Source organism: Lepidothrix coronata, unplaced genomic scaffold (genome assembly GCF_001604755.1).
Source record: "Lepidothrix coronata isolate B3197 unplaced genomic scaffold, Lepidothrix_coronata-1.0 Scaffold64, whole genome shotgun sequence".
Lineage (NCBI taxonomy): Eukaryota > Metazoa > Chordata > Aves > Passeriformes > Pipridae > Lepidothrix > Lepidothrix coronata.
In genome coordinates this window covers 2,913,590-2,934,701 of record NW_016690244.1, presented here as the reverse complement: position 1 = coordinate 2,934,701, position 21,112 = coordinate 2,913,590, and the positions used below count along the sequence as shown (strand labels likewise).

At 37.9% G+C, this 21,112-nt stretch overlaps 1 protein-coding gene across 1 annotated transcript in view; it reads left to right on the top strand.

Moving 5' to 3' along the window:
* OSBPL10 (oxysterol binding protein like 10) overlaps nt 1-21,112 on the top strand; it is a 140,501-nt gene that overhangs the window by 70,875 nt on the left and 48,514 nt on the right. The window contains exon 6 of the mRNA XM_017817925.1: nt 17,495-17,705. Coding sequence (XP_017673414.1) covers nt 17,495-17,705 — 211 coding nt within the window. The remainder of the gene's footprint in view (nt 1-17,494; nt 17,706-21,112) is intronic.

The window sequence follows — 21,112 nt, the reverse complement described above, 5'->3', positions numbered from 1 at the left end:
ATTATTTGGAAAAAAGTGAAGTGTATCTCCGTGTTGCTAATAGGACAAAGTATACTATATTTTACATCATGTAATGATGTTTGGTAATACTTGATTATTCTTTTTCCCCTTTTTTCCTTTCGTGGTAAGAATAAACAACACGTCGTTTCTTTCTGTGATTTGTTCTGGCTGATTTAATTTTACTCCTACCGGCATAGAGAATTTTAGTATAAAACAAATTGTAGCAAAGATGTCCATTTAGCACCAAACTGTCATGCAGAAGTATATAAATGTAGTAAAAGCAACTGTGTGGGGCTGCAAAATGACACATGTAATAAGTGTTTCTGTTGTGAAATTAGAATTTTACCTTTTTTCAACATTTTGGTAAGTTAAAATTGAGCATAAATATGGAACTTTTGACTGCTATAAAAATGTGTGTTTTAATATTCAAGCTTTTTTTGTATGGTGTTGAATTGTAAATGATCTCAGGAGCATTACTTTTCATCATAATGTAAATTCTTTGCTGTTTAAAATAATATTGTTCTCTTAAATCAGGTTTTTGCTTATATTAACGTGATGTTAAAAGTCTGGTCCATACTGATATATGGAATGTTACATCAAAACTTAATTTCAATGTACATTAATTTTAGGAGAGCTGATCTGCTACATGTTGCCCTTTATGCAGAATTATTAAAAATTCTACCTCTTTATTTGGACCATAAATTAGCAGTGCTTTCAACTAATTTTTTAGTAGGTGATTTTATAGCAACCTAAGTCTCTGTGGTCTTAAAATTGAATTCTGTTTTTTAAACTATGCATATTATTATCCTCTTAGAAATTTATAAGTGGTACGCTTGCAGATTTCTTTACTGTAGGCGGTTAAAATTAACTGGAACATTAAGCCAAGCTTCCACATCACACTTCATATTAAATTTTAACTGTTACTGAACAGTGGCACACTTCATCTTGGTATGGTGTTTATTTTGGCTGAGGGTGTTAGTGTGACTATTGTATGATCTCTGCCAGTGTTACCATTGTTGTTAAAGAACCAGGAATTGCAGTGTGTGAAGATTTTGTAGCAACTTATATTAATTATTTACAGAAGTCTAGACAAATTAAATGGAGTTAGCTAAAAGAAGTTCCGAGAAATATTTCTTACAATGTTAAAAAATCAGTGAAGGAATTTCTGATCCTTTTGAAATCTGATCCCTTTGAAATCCCTTTTTATGTGACAGTGGGGTAGTTCCAGAACTTGACAGTTCTACTGCTTCTTGCATGTCCTTTTCCATGTATAAATATGGTTACCATTTGATTCCTGCATGAATTAGGCAGCCAGGTGATAGTTCTTTGCTTCCTCCCTTACAGTATAGGAAAATCTAGGACCTGCACCTAGGGCTTCCTGGAGTGAGGTTCACCAGCAATTTTGTGTGGGCTGCAAGTGTCCAATTTTATGTGGTTACTAGGAGAAGGAGATGATTCTAAAACACTGAGGATTTTTCAAGCGAGAAGTGAATGTCTTCAGGTCACTGTAATATTTGGATAGCAAAATTAGATACTGTGATTAGCTACTGTTAGCAGAAAAGGCTGTTGTCTGTGGAGAACTGTTTGTTGAAGAATTATAGCACTGCACAGGCAGCATGGTAGATGAAAAAGGAGATGCAGTACTTCAGTCACTTGGGAAGGCATTCAACTTGTGGGACTTTCACATATGTGAACACGCAAACACATACACTAAGCTGTATTTTGGTGTTAAAGCTTTGTAGTCAGTGTTTAAACTGGTACTGGGGGAAATCCTGATGATTTTTGATCTATGCCAGATTTTACTTTTCAGCTTTGGAAAAAGTCAAGTTTTGCTTTTTATTTCACGTCAATGGATAAGGTCAATCTAGTGTGAGTTCTAGCAAAAAGAATGCTGTAGGTCTTGATGTTTGGCATAGTGTTGAGATTCTGCAAGGTTGTGCAAAAAGGGCGCATGAAAAAAGTTGATTCAGCTCCTTGAACAGGACATCATGCATAAACAGTGTGAAATATGCACAAAGAACATTTAAAAAATCCTGCTAATAATTGAAGTATTTTTGAAAGGATGTGTCTAATTTTGTGTATAACTATTTCTGTGTAAATAGGGAAAAGTGCTGTATATACTAGATCATTGCTTTCACTGGCAGTTCTCACCTTGATTTTGGAGTGGAGGAGGAGGAGAGCTAGCTTTGTGACAAAAGTGACCTTCAGGCCTGCATAAGTAATAAATCAAATATATGCTTTTGGGAGATGAAAATGTTTTCATCACGTTCACCTAAGGGGTGGATGTAACATGGACTGCTAAACTGTGCTAACTTCAGTCTTTCTGGCCTAGTAATCTAGGTGCTTTATCAAGGGGAGAGTGATAACCATGGACTGTATCTGCAGTAGCACTCCTGAAGTCAGTGCTGCTGTGCCTTTGCTAGTCAGATTTAGAACTAGTTACCTAAAATCATGGCCATTTTTCTTTCCAGACATGTTTCAGTATAAAAGGTGGCTTTGTGATGTTTGTGGCAGTTTGTGGTTGACTCTTTTAACTAGAGTCTTCCTGCACTTCAAAACTAGTGTAGTAAATACATTCTACATAGGTTTCTCAGTTGGACTGACCAAGGCATTTCATCTTTAATAGATACTGCAGAAAGTGTTCATACTGTTTCAATTCTGAAATTGGATTGTCCTGTTTTCTTTTCATTTGGAAAAATAATATGCTGGTACAGTCAGTGGCAATTTTGGAAAGGGAGGGGAAAGAACACAGAGGAGTAACCTTTGTTAGTTATAGCTTTCAATTTTTTCTTGGACTTGTTTGTAAAATATCTTCCTCCCACCCCCCACTATACATAATAAATCACAGGTAAGGGCTCATCCTATTGATCATCTTTCATCAAGTGTATCGTATCATATACAAAATAAGTAGTCTATAACTATAGGTGGATGCTGGTCAGAAATTGAGATATGTTACTTAATAACACTATGTCTATACTTTATACGTATTGTATGGCATGTTTATTTGTTTACAAACTCACCGACATTTAATTTTAATTATCTACAACAGGTAATATGAAAGTGCTTGCAAAAAACTCAAACCAAACCCAGCTGTTTCTCAGAAAGCAGTAATTTCTTCTTGGCTAGCAGTAGTGAAGAAATGACAGCAGGAAACCTTTGGGTCAGCTCTGTGTCCATTGAAGTCAATGGAAAGTGAATAAGACCTTAAGCCTTAATTCAGGAGGTGATATTTATTTGGCATAGGACATGCTAGTGTAGGTTATATGACAGCTAGTACTATTTAACTGTGTTTAGACACACTTTTCTAATTGAGGAGTACTGTAATACAGATTTATGTTGTGGATATGTTTAACAGCTTAGTTGTAGCTGAGCTGCCTGATACTAAAAGGGTTGTTCCCAGCTGTATTTTAACAGGAGCCATTATAATTTGTTGAGGGCCATTAGACCTGTAACAGTAAAAGCCAGTTTCAAACCTAACATGAGGTCTGAAAAGGGCAGCTGCAAGGGTCACCATTGCACTTTCTTCTGAATTGGTCTTGGCCCCAGTTCTAGAAACGTGTGATCCTTCTGCAGCATAGAGAAATGTTCTCCTGGCTGTACAGCAATGTTTGAGTGATTGCCTATTCTTTGTCTCCTTATAGACAAAAAGAGAATTGAGAGCATGTAGAACAGATGCAGTTATTTGGTGCCTTCTGTGGCATTTTGTTTGGAGGCTGTTTGACTTGTCTATAGATATCTCTTATGTCTGTTTATTCTACCTCAAGTTAGTACTGCTAAGATCAATAGAAACTTGTCTCCTTGGGGAGTAAATGGGATGTCTAAATCTCTGACAGTGTCAGTCTAGTACCTCCCAGAGTAGTAACTGTGCACGTGCTTATAAAAACTATTCAGTAAATAGCATTAACTGTCTCACTTTGGGGATGAGGAAATGTAAATTGTTCTAATACTGTAAACCAGTAGTTATTATCACATGAACATGAGCTGAATTATTTTGTGATCTCTAAGCCTTTACCTTGCATTTACAATATGTTTGAGGACACTAAAAGTGCATATAAGTTACACCTTCCTAAACTACACCTTATTTTGTGCACTTGATTTTGTATTCAAAGGATTGAGTCATCCTGGATTCCAGATACCCAGGCAGGGAGAATTAAGGTTGCTATGGGAATCGTAGAGCAACTATTCTACTAAAATTACACTGTTCGCCCATACAGGTTATGTCAAGAGCGAACCTGGCTCATTATTTCTGAGATTCCCCTCTGATATCCCCCCCCATCCAAATCTGAAAAATGCAAATAATACAAACATGGCTTCTTTTCATGGTTTTTCTTCAGCCTATAGTTTAGTCATAATTGAGCATGTGCAAAGATGATAATTTTCAATCATTTAATAAATGGCAATTTATAAATTAGGGATAATATAGTGCGTACGATAACTACGTTCAAAGATTGCTGCAGCATTCATTTTCTTAAGCAATTACAGAGAAGCTAAGATTACTCTTTACAGTTATTAAAACATTTCATTAAATTTCAAATAAATGGGTAGGTTCCCAAGGGAGCTTGAGAGAAGTCAGATTTGAAGGGAATTCAGTCTCCATCTTTTGTGTGCCTTCAAAACTGTCACTTAATTCTGTTTTACTTAAAAAATTCAACTGTTCTGTTTTATATGCATATATAAAACAACACAGAGTATCATAGATGTACCTGCATATTTGGAAAACTACAGGGCTGTTTTCTTTCACAATTAAAGCACAAATTTTGCAATAGTTTCAAGTTAGAGTTCAGAGTTGGAAAATGAAACTTTAAAGAAAACATACTTCAGTAAATCTTTTCTCAGATTAGGGTATCAGATCTCATGGCCTTGCTTTCAGTGTGTGTTTCTGGGTGACTGGCTGCTGCAGCAGTGATTATCACAGCAAACCCGGAACATGACAAGGGGCACCTTCTGCAGCTCTGTTTGTAATGCAAATTACTTCTTCCAAGATACATGGGCTATTTTGTTAGCCCACACTTACATGCTATTTTTATTAAATTAAGTAGAAGATATTTTTGAATGTTCTCAGCAGTAATGGATGACAATGTAATATTAGGTGGCTAGCCAAGTTTCAGTTATTAAGTACAGAAAGTACTTATATAAATGCCCTCAAGGAGAAAGTAACCATAGAAATGGCATATATATTTTAAGCATACCATTAAGTTTACATTATTTTATACTTTTATTGAGGGGCTTACTATAATCTTCAGTTCCTTGTGTAACACCTAAAGTGCTGTATGCTGCTCTACGAAACTCAAAACGTTTTGAGTTTACAACAAACATGAATAGTAAGCGCTATAGTTCTCAGTTATTTAATAAAGACCTGATCTCTAACAGCTTTTGCTACATGTTCTTACTGTGATCTTAGTGATGCTTGGCTTGCAGGTTTTGAATGCTTTGGAAACTGTGTTACATACATGCTTTTGAGCAGCTGCTTACCTACTTCTTGGGTACAATTCTGATTTCTGACAATACGCTTTGAAAATACGCTAAGAAGATAATCATAGACTCATAGAATCAGCTGGGTTGGAAGGGACCTCCGAGAGCATCAAGTCCAGCCCTTGATAGAAACATCTCATCCAACAAGCAAACCAGAATTATGTCTGCCTGAATCTGACATGTACTGTAAAGCAGCTTGGAATTATAGGTTCTAGACCTATATATACCTGTAACTGAGGAATTATTTTTAGTGTTTATTATGGTTCATGTATTTGTCTTTTCCCTTTCCCACTTCCCAGGAAGCATAGTCTTATGTTATTGCCCAAATTTCTTAGCATGTTTTTCTGGTGGTATCGACTGTGTTCTGGGATAACTGCTTGCAGTTTTTCTCAGAGAACCTCATTATCCAACTGCAGCCTGCTTGATAGGTCTAGGCTGGCAGACACAAAACGCATGGATTTGTGGGAAAGTTGCTGTATAAAGGTACTTCAGCCATATTACAGTATGTCACAAATTGGCTACTCAAAATTATAGTGGTGTATGTTGAGTCACTTTGGTGCTGTAAAGTTAATGATGTCAACTTAAACCAGTTGACAGTCGACTTTGGGACGGTATTGGGAAGTCAAAAGGATGGATTTGGAATGCTTTGTCAAAAGCTATAGAGGTACACTTTATTCAAGACTCAGGAATGGCAAGATTAGATAGCCTTGATACTGTCAGCTCACTTGCTTTTCAGAAAACATGAGGTGAATTGTCTGTGAGATGGGGAAGTAATATGTACTGTGAAAGTCATTCCAGTCTATACTGCACACCTGAGAGTTTTTTAAATGACAGAAACAAAATTTTGTTTTGTGCTTGGACATTACAAGCTAGACAGCTAAGTGGGAGGAGGGGTGAAAGGATATATAAGCAATCTTAGGAAAGGGAAGGAGCACTGGAACTGTCCATCAGAAATTTGCATAAATACTGTATGGGATTTTGGACTTCCCCGAGTGGTTGTATGTGTGTTTATGTATTCCCAGCTGGAATGGAATAATAATAAAAATTTAAAAAGGTTCAGAGTTACATTTTCTAGCACCAAGTGTTCTGAGAGGAACCTCCTCATCTTTGAAGCTACTCATGTTGAAATGTGTAATTTATGTTCAACATGGCCTTTTCTCTTCTGAAGACTAATTTCACTCAAAGTCCAAACCCCACCTTATATCAATAGTATGCTATAGCGTGGTAAACTAATAGAATTTTCTTGTGATTGCTAATGTTGACTTAATGGCTAGCAGCAACCTTTTAAGTGCTCTTTGGAATGCTTGAAATTCACAAATGTGCCTTAATTGCTGGTAATCAAAATACGCTTTCCAGCTCTGCGCTGTAGCTGTTAACTTCAGCAAAGTGATCCTTCTGAACTGTGTAAGAAAAACTGCTACTCAGAAGAGCCCATAGAATAACATCTGCTTATGAGTAATGTTTAATCGCTAAAAATAATGACTTAGCAAGGTAATTTTTATGGTAAAATTGCATAAGAGTAATTTCCCAGAAGGTGCTTTTTATAAACTGCTCTCAGTGCTGCATTCTGTGGTTTAAAATAGAAGAGTGTACTTCCTGCTTGGCTAGATGGCAGCCAGTGGCCATTGAAGATTTACTTGAACTTGCAGACTCCTTCCTCTTCCTTCTCTGATTTTTGGTTCTTGATCACTGAAAGCAAGGGGGTTCTGGAGCACTGTGGTGGGGGAATGACCTTGGGAGCAACTGTCTCCCTTTTTTCCTCTCCTCTCTGAACCTCTCCTCTCCAAACCCCTCCCCTCCGTGATTTTTTTCTCAAGATCCCGACACTCTGTTCCCCTTGAGTTGTCTTTGATAGTAAATGGTAGATCTCAATAGGTGACTATTAGTAGTATGTGGTTAATATAGCAGGTAGATTATAAAATACTTAAGAAAAAGGATCATGATGGGGGAACCCAGCACTTAGTAGTTGTGTTTTTGTACAAACTGGTTGCAAATGTCATGTGTTACCTTAGATGTGTGGAATATTCTCAGGGAGCTCTAACACAACAGGCAAAAAAGAAAACCTGTAATGTCTCCTCCAATATGCCCTGATTCCCAGACACCTCCCTTCAGTGGCAAAGTGACCAATGGTAGCTTGATACTGATCATTTTGCAGAAGAATAGCCCACTCACTCTGATTTGTGGGGAAAATCAGTGCTCAGTGAAACAATTTGTCTGAATCATGTTCTTTCACTTGTGTATTTTTTATGGCAGACAGCTCTTACTAAAAAATATTTCCCTTCTCACCTAAAGACTTGTGGAGTAGCTCCATGAAACTCTTAAGAGAGCTGACACTATTAGAATTGTAGTACTTTGGTTTGTTTGTAAATCTTCCTCTTCTACAGGGAAAAGAACATGAAGTTTATGTTGGTTCGGGAGGGGAAAAAGCAGGGATTCTAAGAATAACTAGCAGATTTTGAGAGTATGACAGGAAAAGCCTTCCCCCTCCCCCTATTTTTTTCCCCCATCTATAAAATATGAAGGCATTCAAGAGAAGCTGGATATCTCAGAGTATTGATTACGATTAAAAACATCCTTTGGTTTAGAAAATCCAAGATTGTCTGCTGAAATATTCTCTGGCAAAATTTGACCTTTTGGCCTAGTCTGTCTGTGTGGACCCAAGGTCTTTTCCTCACCCCTGTCCCCAGTTGTCTTTGTCATTCAGTAGCTCATTTCTCAGGTGAGGAGAAAGACGGATGGAATACCGAAAGTATGCATTTAATCTTAAGTCTGGAATTGTCATAAGGAAGTCTGGTAAGGAGTCGTCGTGAAGTAGCAAAGGGAACCTTCTGTTTTGTTTTGGCCCAAAGCAGGTGAGCTGTTTTGTGGAGATTGTTGGAGGCATTCTCAGGGATCCTGCCGGAACTGCTTAGATCCTCTTTACTAACTGGCATATGTGTTGCAAGGGCTGTGAAGTTCTCTCTTGGTGTCTCTATTTCCTGATGTAAGAAGCAGAGTTCCATAGAAACACACAGAGAACACTGAATTGTCCTTGGGAGTGTTTCGCCGACAAATAAAGTGTCTGCATAAAGTCCTGGAGAACGCTGACAATCAGAGATGTCATACACTCTTTGGTATTTAAGGATAGATCTTCTAAGTGTATCCTGTCTTTCATTCTTCTGAGCAGAGAGATGCTTTTGTAAAACAGGTAGTTAGGTCAACTTGTTTTCTCACTGAGCTTCTGCCTCTTTTAAAGGATTGAAGGAAAGGAGGAGCTTCCTTTCATATACCTGAGTTGCAACAAACTAAAATTTCTTTGAAAGATAGATTAATTTTCTTGCTCTGCTACCGCAAGGAATGTTTAAGGCTTCCAGAACCCTCAACAAAAAACAACCTGTCTCCTCTTTTTCCTCCCTCCTTACAAGTCCAGCAACCTTAGGGACTAAAGCAATAGTATTCAGACCTAGAAAATACAAAGTCTGATTATTGTAGCTGTACAACTAATAGCAAGGGAGCTTGGAGGTGTGATTAATAAACTACTGGATAGTACGCTAGTGAGCAAGAACCTGTAGTTCATCAAATGAATAATGAATGTTGTCTTCACAAAATAGAATGATATTATGTTGTAAGGATATGCAGCAAGTGTCCAAGTTACAGAATTTGAAGATATAAAATAGGAATTGAATGTGTAAAGTCTGGAGCATAGGATCATGTTTAGTCTATGAATAAATTAACTAGCCAATTTTAAAAGTTCATTACAGGATTAGGTAAATAACAGTTGGTCCCTGAAGAGTAAATCGTGTGGTGAGGTCCCCGGAGGTGCTGCTGGTGACCAGTGGAACAGCAGCAGTGTCAGTGGAAGCAGCATATTGCAAAGAGTAGCTAAGAACAGGAAACGAGCTGGTCTGCCTCCTCTGCTCCTTGTTTTCCTGGTTATCTTAGACTTGGCTTTTAGACTCGGTCTTAATGACATTTGATCTTTGTTCTGTAAGGCTTTCCTTGCAAGGAACCACCCTACTGAGTGAGCGGTGAGAAGGCTGAGCACAGAAAGCCAAAACAAAACCCCAAAGGAAATAATGTTTTCTTAGCTGAGACAATAAAGATATGTAGCAACTGACTTTTCAGTTTTTCCTGTAACAGAGATTATGTGGATTCCTGGTTAGGGAAAAGAGAACAAAATAATGGATGGGGGTTGGGGGAGCTTGTTTTCATCCTCCTTTGAGGAAAGAAATTGAATTATAAAAGTAGAGGCAAGAACTGAAAAGAAAAAGTGTGCCCTGGTGATTAGCTTCCATCCTGATTGTTAGAGGTATAGTTCTGTTTGTTCTGTCATTTTTTGTGTCTCTGTCTGTAAATTACATGCCAAGTGAAAATTAACTTGCTCCTTTGAAGCTTCATTGATAGGATGTATGTGTCTAAGCCTTAATAACTATTATATAACAAGTCATTCCAATTTTACTGCTCATTGTTTGCTTAGTTAAGATAATTGAGGTCAAGCTAACTGCTACCCTGAGGTGACAATAATGGAGAATTTTGTGCTTATTCTTTGCAGTGGGAAAGAGGAGTAATCAAGAAAGGACAGCTGATATGGATGTCATTATCTAGTTCTGTCTTTCCAAGATATGAAAACATCTCACTTGGTGTTCTAGGATCCTTTCCTAAAATATTTTTTCTCATTAGCATAGTAATGTTCACAAAAGCTACTGCGGGTCTTCATCCAGATTGAAGTTTCATGGGTAGAATTCTCTTGTTTGCAGCTCAAGGAGGTCTTTTTGGTCCAGAGATCAGGTATTATTGTAAGGGAAGTGTACAGATATCTTGCTTGTGAAAATTAAACATGTTTGTAGTTATCTGGTCTTGTACACAAGACAGTTTTAGAGCTGAAATGCAAAATTGTCTTGGTAAGAGACTTTTGTTAGATATTGCAAAACTTCCAGCAGCAATCTCTGTATTTAGCTCTTTCACTTATATATTAAGTTGTAATTTTGCCTTCCTAGCTTGCATGCTATGGATGGAATTTCGTTAAAAGATCTGTTATGTGACTTTACAGAGGAAAAGAGAGAAGTCCATAAATCCTTGTCAGAAGATTTCTTTCATCAAGTAGTAAGATGCACATAACGAGTGACCTTGAGTAGTCTGAGAATGCTTTTCAGAAGTTAGGTCAAGGCAAAAGTTCACTTGATCTGCAGTGATTATGCCTAACTAAAAACAAAATGCATTAAATAGGAACCCCCCCTACATTTCTACAGCATTTGTAGAAGTTACCTTAATTTGTCAAACTTGTCAGGTGAGGTATATTTTTTGAGCTTGTGATTAACAGTATTTACAGTAGTCTTTTTGCGTGCATGGTTATGCTCTTTCCTTTTTCAGAATAAATGGTTGAGAGTGGAAAATATTGATGGAAATGGTGTGGAAATTGTGAACTTGGGCCTAATTGGTAGCTAATGTGTCCAGTTAGTGACTGGTGTGATTGCTTTAGTGACATTGGAGTTCCAGGTATTGGTATCTTGCATTTTGATAAATTCTTGGTAGTAGATGTGTGTGTGTACATGTGTACATATATATATATATATATATATTTTACTTCTATATATACTGGTCGTCAGTTCTAACTTTTGATATTTACAATATGACAGTTTGTGGTGTTGATGAAATACAGGTCAAGATTGCAGGAGGAGTCCTTGCTCAGGGTCAGAACTGATGACTGTATTAGGTTCACATTGGCAACCCAATGTACTGGGTTTACAATGGCTTAGAAGGTTTTTTATTTTTTGTGGGTAGACTTTCATCTGCTTTTGCTTTTAAGAAAAACAGTGTTTTATATTAAATAAAAGAAAAAAACCCGAACCCTTGTGGTATATACATGTTTAACAATGAGAGCCAAGGTCCTCATACATATCACTTGTGACTTACTCTAGGGTAGTTTGAAAAGCTGGTCTCACCTCCTGTCCTTTCAGTGTTTTGTGAAATGTTTTTTTTCTGGTACTGTTGCCTAAAAAGCAAAAAACTAGTATTTCCAGAAAGTGTGTGTGTGTGTGTGTGTGTATATGTGTGTGTGTGTGTGTGAGAGAGAGAGAGAGAGAGAGAGAGACTGTGTTTTCATATTACGCTTCATTAAAAAAAAACCCAAACAAAGCAACCAACTAACCAAATCCTGCCAGAAAAGCACGAAGCAGCAAATTGGCTCCTTCCCAGCCTTTGAAAGCAGTAAACCTCTCACAAGAACAGCTTGCCTTAGTTGTAAGGAAGGGATGCATGTTGCTTTTCTATTACTATTTAAATTTCTAAAGGATTTTCTCACGCAACTGTTTATTTTTATAGATGCTCTATTTTTCATATAAGCATTTTCTATTGTGTTTATTTTCCCATGTTTTAAATAATTGTTTTCAACTTGCATGCAGTCAGTAATGGAAAGGATTTAGAAGTAAAAATCACTGCATTAAATCTTTCAGAGGAATTGCCTAGAGATAAGTCATCAGACAATGTGCTGCTCGTGATGGTGTGCAGAGATTACCACGGTAGCGAAAAAGAGTTAACTGATGGAGTGGAATGTCTCCTTGATAAATGATTTCTAGCACATCACAGAGGAGCTTGATGATACAGAATTTGTGTGGGTTTTCAGCGCTAAAAAAACATTTTCCTTTTTCTCCGGAGTGTTTTGGATTTTTTTGTACACATGAGTAGGCATATCTTAATACTGGCTATAAAAGGATTCAATATGTGTGATCAGTACTAAAATTCAAACTAAATTAAAATTGAAATTGCTCGTGTGGACATCAGATAGTGGCTGAGGCAGTCTGAAAAATCTTCATGTTTTATGTTCTAAAAGAAGAGTAGGATTATCTGAATTATTTAAATCATTACATAGAAAGACAGGATTGGTGACACTGCTTATTTTCTTGGCCAGCTGCACATGACAAAGGGAAGAGTGTCTGTTTGCTCTTTGAGTTAATATGGCTGATATCATTCTTCCTTTGCTTTGGGGAACTTGAAGTCATTGTCTTGGGAGATGCCCCTGAGGCAGCTGTGGATTGGGTAGGTTTATAGATGGCATAAAGCTGGTGTTTGCTTTAGATTGTTGTGATGCACTGTGTTAATTGGGTGAAATCCTGTAGGATCAATAATTCTTGAAAAATGTTCTGATTATCATAATACACACCTGGCCTGGACAAACAGACTTAGGGCTGTTAGTCCTGGATAACAGTCTGGATAACAAGAGCATTTAAAATAAAATCCTGTCAAGAGCAGTTGTATGCTCTTACATCCAGATGTGGCTATTCAGTTTTCTTCCTTTGCAGTTTCTATTTATTTCTGTTGTAAGATGGGAGGAAAAATCTTGAATAGAGAGCTTATTATATTTAATAATTGGGAATCTCAGAAACAAATTGAAGCTCTAAATCAAAAATGACATTCAGGTTTTGTGAGATGGTTTCTCTGCATTGGAAAGATTAATATATCATTTAGTATTTTAACAAAATATCGAATTACTGTATTTTTTCTCTTAGCACAGAAAATAGCACCTCAATTTTTCATTATTACTTCCTAAATTATTTTGTAAGAACAAATTTTAGTTTATTTACTGTATGAAAGAATGTTCTTTTCTCTTCTTAGGTCTGAAACAAATTTCTTTGCAAATCTATAGTATCTGATGACCTTTTCTGCTAATCTTCCACATACTATGAGGGTGACTCCGAGAGTTAGAGTAGTTTCTACTTTCTGTTTCGTTGGAATCTTGTCTCTTAAGCGTTTGGTCTCTTACATGGTGGTTGGCTGTGTGTTCCCAATAGGAAGATCCAGGAGGTGCAGTTCCAGCTGTGAAGGAGTAGTTAGCAGTTGCTGTGGCAAGTAGGGAGACCAGTCACCCAGGATTTTAAGATAGCTTGGAAGAGGAAGAAGCAGGTAGCAATGGAAGCTGTGAATTGGCTGGTTTGGAGCAAGTGGTAGGGAGAGGGTGACCTACCCAGGAAAACATCAGAGATATTTCCTGTTGCGTTTGATCATTTGTGAAGGTGTCATTGGATAGCAGCTTTCTTTGAGTGTTGTGTCATTCAGGAGAACTGTATTGGGTTTGCATGGGAAGGTTTTGGCAGCAGAAGGGCCACAGAGGTGGCTTCTGTGAGGAGCTGCCAGAAGCTTCCCTATGTCTGACAGTGCCAATGCCAGCCGGCTCCAAGATCTGCTGCTGGCCAAGGCCGAGCCCATCAGTCATGGCGATAGTGCCTCTGGGATAACAGATTTAAGAAGGGGGACAAAACTGCTGCTCAACAGAAGCCAGTGAAGAGAGAATATGTGAGAGAAGCAACTACAGACACCAAGGTCAGTGAAGAGGGAGGGGAAGGTGGTGCTTCAGGTGGCGGAGCAGAGATTCCCCTGCAGCCCACGGTGAAGACTGTGGTGAGGCAGGCTGTGCCCCCGTGCAGTCCTTGGAAGTCCACAGCAAGCAGATATCCACCTGTAGCCTGGGAGGACCCCATGCAGAGCAAATAGATCTCTGAAGGAGGCTGTGACCCTGTGGAAAACTCATGCTGAAGCAGGTTTGCTTGACCAGACTTGTGAACCTGAGGGACCTGTGCTGGAGCAGTTCATGAAGGACTGTCTCCTATGTGAGGACCCCGTGCTGATCAGGCGAAGAGAGTGAGGAGGATGGAGTGGCAGAGACTTCCCTGTCCTTATATCTACCCACGAGCCTTTTGTTGTACTTTTTCTCCACATGTCCAGCTGAGAAGGGGGAGTGGTGGGCACCTGGTATCCAGCCAAAGTTAGCCCACCACAAGAACATGGGTGATACCTGAGGATTTCTGACAGGCTAAAAGGTCTGAATCTACTTAAAGTTTTCAGGAACCGCTGTTTATAGGGAACATGTGTAATCTATTTGTTCTCCTACAGCAGGCAGAAGACAGAGAAAGGAGCAAACCATGCATATGAGCTGGCATCTTCCTCTTACTGAACATTTTGCAATTAAGTAAATGCAGGCCTACTAATGCTAGATATTTGCATGCATATAATTCCTTCTAATACATGTAGTCCTTTCAGGTTTTCTATTTTATGTCTACCATAGAGTTGTATTTTTGAAGTTTCAGTGCATTTGTGAAAATGTGCAGTTTCTTTGCCATACTATGAGAAGAAGAAAGAAAAAAAAAACGGAATAGCAAAAGCTATAAAAAATATATATATTTTACGTATATTACAAATATACAATTAAGATACTATGTACATATGAACACAGAAACCCTAAATGGCTCCCAAAAGGGAAAAAGGGGAAGGGAAGAGGGACAAAAAGGGACAAAGCAAAACAGTTTTGCACAATCGAAAAACCTGGTAACTAGCAAAATAAAGAACTAGCAAAATCTCACCACGTCCCTTGAGAAAAGCAGGACAGCCAGACCCGACCCAGCACTCTCCCCTCACGCGTGGCAGACAACAGCAGTCGCTGTGGGCCTTGGCTCCAGATAAGCAAGACTAACACAGGGACCTACTGTTCCCAAACCTCGCCAGAAGAGAAAGATGTCTCTCTGACCAGCTTATTTATACCTCAGTTTACTTAAAGGAATAGCATGGAATACTTCCTTGGTCACTTCCCTAGTTCCTTCCTATTTACAAGCTGGTCTCCAGGAAGGCCTAGACTGAAACTATCACAAGGTGTCAAAGCCAAAACAAGAGTGGAAAGAGAAGTGGGTAGAAATTTGGTGAGGAGATGGGGGCAAATAACCTTTCCTGTTGTAAAAAGTAGAGAATTACTCATTTGAACTGTCAGTTCAGTTATTTCAATAATATATGTTATATCGTTACTCTTTTGGCCACAGAGTTGTTCTGTCACTCTCTAGAATAGGGGAGATTCTTCCTCTTTGTTCTGGTCATTCAGCGCCTTAAACAGGATGGTTTTGATCAGTGCTTGAGCAGTAAATATTCAGTAAGTTCTAATAATTTGAACACTACACAGAATTTGCCTTGTCTTCTGCTGTGTCAGGTCTGTAGAACAGCTGCTGGTATCACAGCTGTAACATGAAACTAGGTGACACAGAAAGGATGAATCAAAAGGCTGCTTTAAAGCTATCTCAGGTCAGCTAGAGAACAGTAAGACTCAGAGCAAGACCTTGTTTTAAATAAATCATTGATTTTATTGAAATTTCTCCTAATCTAGGAAAGATATTGCTGATAAAAGCCTGTAAAGTTTTGGGCTAGGTGATAACGGCAAACATTCAGTTAATTTTCCAAATGTTTCGTAAGGTCTCTAACCAGTGTATCTTATTCTCCTGTTTTATCTGCAGAAGAATATGGTTGTCCATTATTAAGGGGGAGGGGATAATTGAAATATTTGAAGTTTTAGAAGTTTTATTTTTGATTTTATTTCTTGTGCAAGCAAATCTTGGAAATATAGGCTGTTTCTCACAAAAAAAAAAAAAAGAAAGTAGGGAAACTAGTCCCTTAGAAATGAAAATAGAACATTGTTGCTGTGAAGCATGAAAATGTCAGGTTTTCAATGTCACACTTATGCAGGGTGGGAAAAGGAGAGAAGCAGTTTCCCATACAATTATATTGTTTAATCTTACAGGGAGATGGTCATCTTTTTTTCTGCTAGTTGTTCCTTCAATTTACCTCCTTGTTCTCTTTTCCTGAGGGAGGAATATTTGCATGAGTGTGTGTCTGTGGTGCTTTTGGTTTTGTTTTGTCTTTGAAGCAACCCCCTTTCCATGCTGTGGAGCTCAAGTACACTGTGTGTGACTTCTGAAAACAGAGCACTGCCTGGGATTCTAGTGGTTCCCTAAAGCTGCATATCGAGGGCATCTGTGTCACCTTCTGACTGATCTTGTTTTCTGTCAAAGGGAATTGAAATTGTCTGTGGCTTCTACTGAAGCTTTGGCCTCTGTTTTAAATGTTGATTGTTAAAATGTCATTGTAACCTTCAGCAAGGCATTTGGCTAAATTTCCTTATGAACTGCAACAACAGCTTTTCATGTAATTCTACTCTTTTTTTACAAGAATGGTTATTTGCATCTCTGAGTTCAGTTTCCTTTCTAGCTTTTCAGTGCACTCCACATATACTTTTTAAATCAGTCTATTGATGACAGAGTAGGGATGCTACAGGAAGCACACTATACTTTGAAAATATAAAAATGGTAATAAAAAGGGCATGAAGTTCGTAATACATTTTTACAGTATAGTAATGTGGACAAATGGAGCTTGAATCTTTGTTTATTGAGATGTCTTCAGATATAGTTTTTGAAAGCTTTGGATACCTCAAGTATAAACTTGTAAGTTTTTGCAGTAAGTTTTTTGCAAGGTAAGTGTAAGAGGCTTGTCATGTGCATGTATAATTTCCTACAAGCTGTAAAAATGGAGAGAGAAGTTTTGAATATCTCCTTTTTCTTTTGGCTTTAGGATTTTGAAAACTCGCCAATTTCCTTAAAGGGCAGCCTGCTCAAATAATGCTTTTATCTGCTATATAAACACCAATTTCATCTGGATGGTCCAAATGTAGAAACAGGTTAACTTTCTTCCTCTGATATTCTTATCTGATATTAAATAAGTACTCTAAGTTGCATCCTATGTAATGTCTGTAAACTTACAAATTACCTATTTTGTAAAAACAATTCCTTACTGATGCTTGAGAAGTGAATAATGTGCGTTCTTAAACTGTGATTAGATATTTCATGTAGGAAAGAGGGAGGAGAGACACTGTAACTTCCTTAGGTGTCTCAGATCGCATACAAAGGCAAGAAAATCTAAGCCTAAATTAATAATGGAGAAGGAAGTAGAATTTTCACACTTTTCCTTATGAAGACTTTCAGAAAGTATGAGTCACTATTAAACCTACTGTGAACCTACTATTTTAAGAGACGATTTTCTCTAACGTAGTCTTGACATTTTTACAGGCCTTTGGTAGTCTCAAGCCCATCGTTTTTGTGGGTAAGTATGTTTGGATCAGAACATTAACATTCATTTGTGGTAGTTCTTCACATTTAGTCACTATTTCAATCCATAAGAGTTCAGCAGCTACACGGTGATGTTTCCTATGACAGCAGATGTTTTTGGACCTTTACAGATCATGAGCCAAGTTGAAGGACAACAGAAGAACCTTGTACAAGCCATTGAAGCTCTCCCAAGTTCTGGGCCCCTTTCTGCCTTGGATCAGGACTTGCTACTTTTAAAAGCTACCTCTGCTGCCACCCTGAGCTGCCTTGGAGAATGCCTGAGTCTATTACAGCAAAGCATGCATCAAGTGGGCCATCATCATAATAGAACACTGTCATCAGGTGAGCACAAGTTCTCTTGGGTATTATTTTATATGACTTGAGGTTTTATATTATGATTCTGAAGCGGAGGGAGGCAAGTTGAGGTGAGCAGCTTGTGAGCTGCTACAGCGTCAAACATCATAACTCTTTGCTTAAAAAAAAAATGCAAAATGTATTAAAATCAGAAGAGAGGAGGAAAAGAGATTGTCCTGTGTCTTCTTAGAGGAATCAGGTCCTGAAGAGAGCAGCACAAAAAATAAGCTGGCATCAAGAAGAGGTAGATTAACCAATATTCTTAATGACAGTGTGGAACTGTCTTGGTTGTTTTGCTTCCCCTAGTTTGCCCCCCCCCCCTTTTTTTTTTCTTGATTGAAATCTCAGTACAGATTTGTTTGATAAAAATACGTGTAATACGTGCAGTGCTATAGTGAAAATAGTTTTTTTAGTTTTCTACGTGGAAGGATGCTGCTGAGGTGGATTTATTTCAGTCTGTGGTTTTCTTTAAATCAGCAAAGAGTTTTCCATGCTGCTATTTAAAAAAAAAACAAACCTGTGGCAAATTTTTATGAGCCTGAAATGTCAGTGTGATTCTGCATTGAGCTTTGCAGGCATGAACCTCTCAGTCCCCATGTAGCTCAATTTTTTCAGTCCACCCAGTTCTACATCTGTCTATAATATTGAAAGTTGGACCTTTAGCTTTCTGAAATGATGGTTAGTGTTTTCCCATGCATAATCTGCACTGCCAGGTCCTAAGAATAGGATTAGGTGTTGATGTAAGAAAAGCAGCAGCAGCAGAACTCTGGATATGGGGTGGCTTTTTGTGTTTTTTTCAGGTGCTCCCCCAACAAATTCTGATCTGTCCTTACTTGCAGTAGGTTTACTACAGGGCAGGGTATGTCCTCAGGGCTGCTGAGATGGCTGGGTAAGACACACTCCTCACAATTCCCATTGTGAGAAGACAAATGTGAGAGGGTTAGCTGAGAAGTAGGCAAATGGTGTAAAAATGGTTCTTGGAAAAAACAGTGTTTAAACTTTGGACACCTATGCTGTGGTATATTGTGACTTTCTGACATCCAGATTCTGATGTTTCATAAAAGAACATAATTTAAAAAAATGTCTTATTTTCTGTATTTTGGTTTTCTTGTATAAAATGAAAAAAACCCTTGCACTTATCTATATAGTAATGATAAAGTGCATTTAATTAAATTCTTTAATATAATTTAATTCCAGAAGAGAATGGTTTGGAACAAAGATGAAAAGCATCCTTCAAAGAAAACTCAGTTTCTGGTTTCAAAGTCCCTGAAGGTTGTTTTTCATGTCCATGTGTTCTAAGTGAACTGTCAAGAGATAGATGACTTGCTGTCCATGTCCTTGAATCTGTGTCCAAGTAATCTGTTAAATCAGTGTCTCTATTTTGACTTGGTAATGATTTTTGAGGACATGTGGACAAGAACAGAGAAAAGGAAATACAGCATTAGTAATTGCTGAAAGGGAATCCCCAGTCTTTTGGAGGAATAAAAAAAAAAGGAAAGTCACAACTCTGAAATACTTAATAAAATTTAGTGAGTGTTTTTGTTTGTTCCTCCTAAGACTGCAGACTTGTACAAGAATCCTTTCAGGAATCAAAATTCAGTAGCACAGGTTCACATCAGCATCTTTGTGTAACTATGAGAACCTTAACGCAAGCAGTTAATTCTTCAGTGTGTGCGTGGGCTCATTCTTTGGTATAGAAGTTAAAAAAAAAAAAAAAAAGATGGGAACTAAAAGCTGCTGAAATATTTAGTCTCTTCTCCCTGACTGAAAGTCTGTAAAACGATTTTTTTTTTTTCCCTAGGCCTTGTTATGCAACACAGTTGCCTGAAAGAACCTGGCCTACAAGTCTTGATTACTGATTTTCCTACACACTTAATCTTTTCCAGGCATACTTTGATAGACTTAACGTTTCTGCTGAGTCGGTAGAGGTTCAGAGTCATCAAAGCTGCGTAAACTCATACCTATTCAGACTAATGCCTTTAAGTAATCCTCTAGCAAGCTCTTAATTCTGAGATGATATATTTCATTTTGATTGTGTCCTCCAGGTGAATTTTTTTAATTTCATACCCAGAAGGTGCAAACAAAAGATGGCCTTTACTGTCATTGTCAGGTGGAAATGACTCTTGTTAGTTTACAAGCCATATGCTCCTCTGGTAGAAAGTGTCAAACACCTTTCCTCTGAGGTGTCATGGCCCTGTGCAATTTAATGGCTAATGCTTCCATCCTGGTGCTGTCTCATTATCTACTGCACAGTGTAAAGATGCTTGTAGGGGTTGTGGGGCAGGATGCACAGAATTCTGTAGAGAGGGACCAGATAGGAATTTGATAACTTACTCTATTGCTTCTAACCTACAATTCATGAAAGCAGCCTGGTCCAGCCAGGCAGCACAGTCCTGCTCATGAGGAGTGTGAGAAATAATCAGTGACGTAGCTTGGGTGATTTGAACTTACCCTTGAGTTTACTTTCCTTCAGCATCAAAAGCTCTCACCATTATGCCATAAAGAGAGAGAACTGCTTTAAAAGTAGATCTATATTTACTTTCTCTGTGTTCTCTGCACCTTTGCTCTGATTGTGTCCTTGAGGTCTTTGGCCAATTATGCAAGTTTCGCTGACTTCCCTGTGCACTGAAGGCCTTGTAGCCTTACTGCTTCTAAAGCAAGGACTTAAAGTAGCTGAGATACTGACGTAGTACTTATGGAATGCACTTATGAAAATGATAATTAAATAGTATCTATTGCTTTAGACAGGAAAAAAACACATCTCCTTTCTTTGATGTAAATATTTTTATTACTTTGTTTTCCAGTAACTTGAGTAGAAAGAAAGCAGCTTGGCATTAACTCCAGTAAAATCTTGTCCCGAATCTGCAATTGTGTAGGTCATGACTTAAAATATTTTTATAGTATCCTTTATCATGGAATAGTTTAGGGATGACATGATTTTTCCGCTTCATGTTTCTCATGAGTTGTCAGTCTTAGACCTCAAGCCTACAAGCAGACATGAAGATTAAACTGAAGTCTTCAATCTTGTTTTGAAGGCTAGTCACTACATGTTTTACTTCTACTCTAGAGCTTCACGGAAGAGTTTTTGTGATTGTCTTTTTTATTAAAGCTTGATTTTGGAAGTGCATCAACAAGAACAGTCAGTTAAGCAAAATCCTGTCTGTGTTTCTGCTTTTGAGTCAAAATAATGTCAAATAATTTCAAATTAATTTCTAGCTGTCACTATTAAAGGTACGTGCATTGATCACTGGCTAAATTCTTTGTAATTTTTTTTCTTTCATTGAAAAATACACTGGAGAAGTGTATTATTAGCTGGAAGTGTTGGTTACACATAGTGTGTGAGTTGAGGATGAGGAATTGCATACAAGCTTCTTTGGGTTTTGGAATTTTGGTCT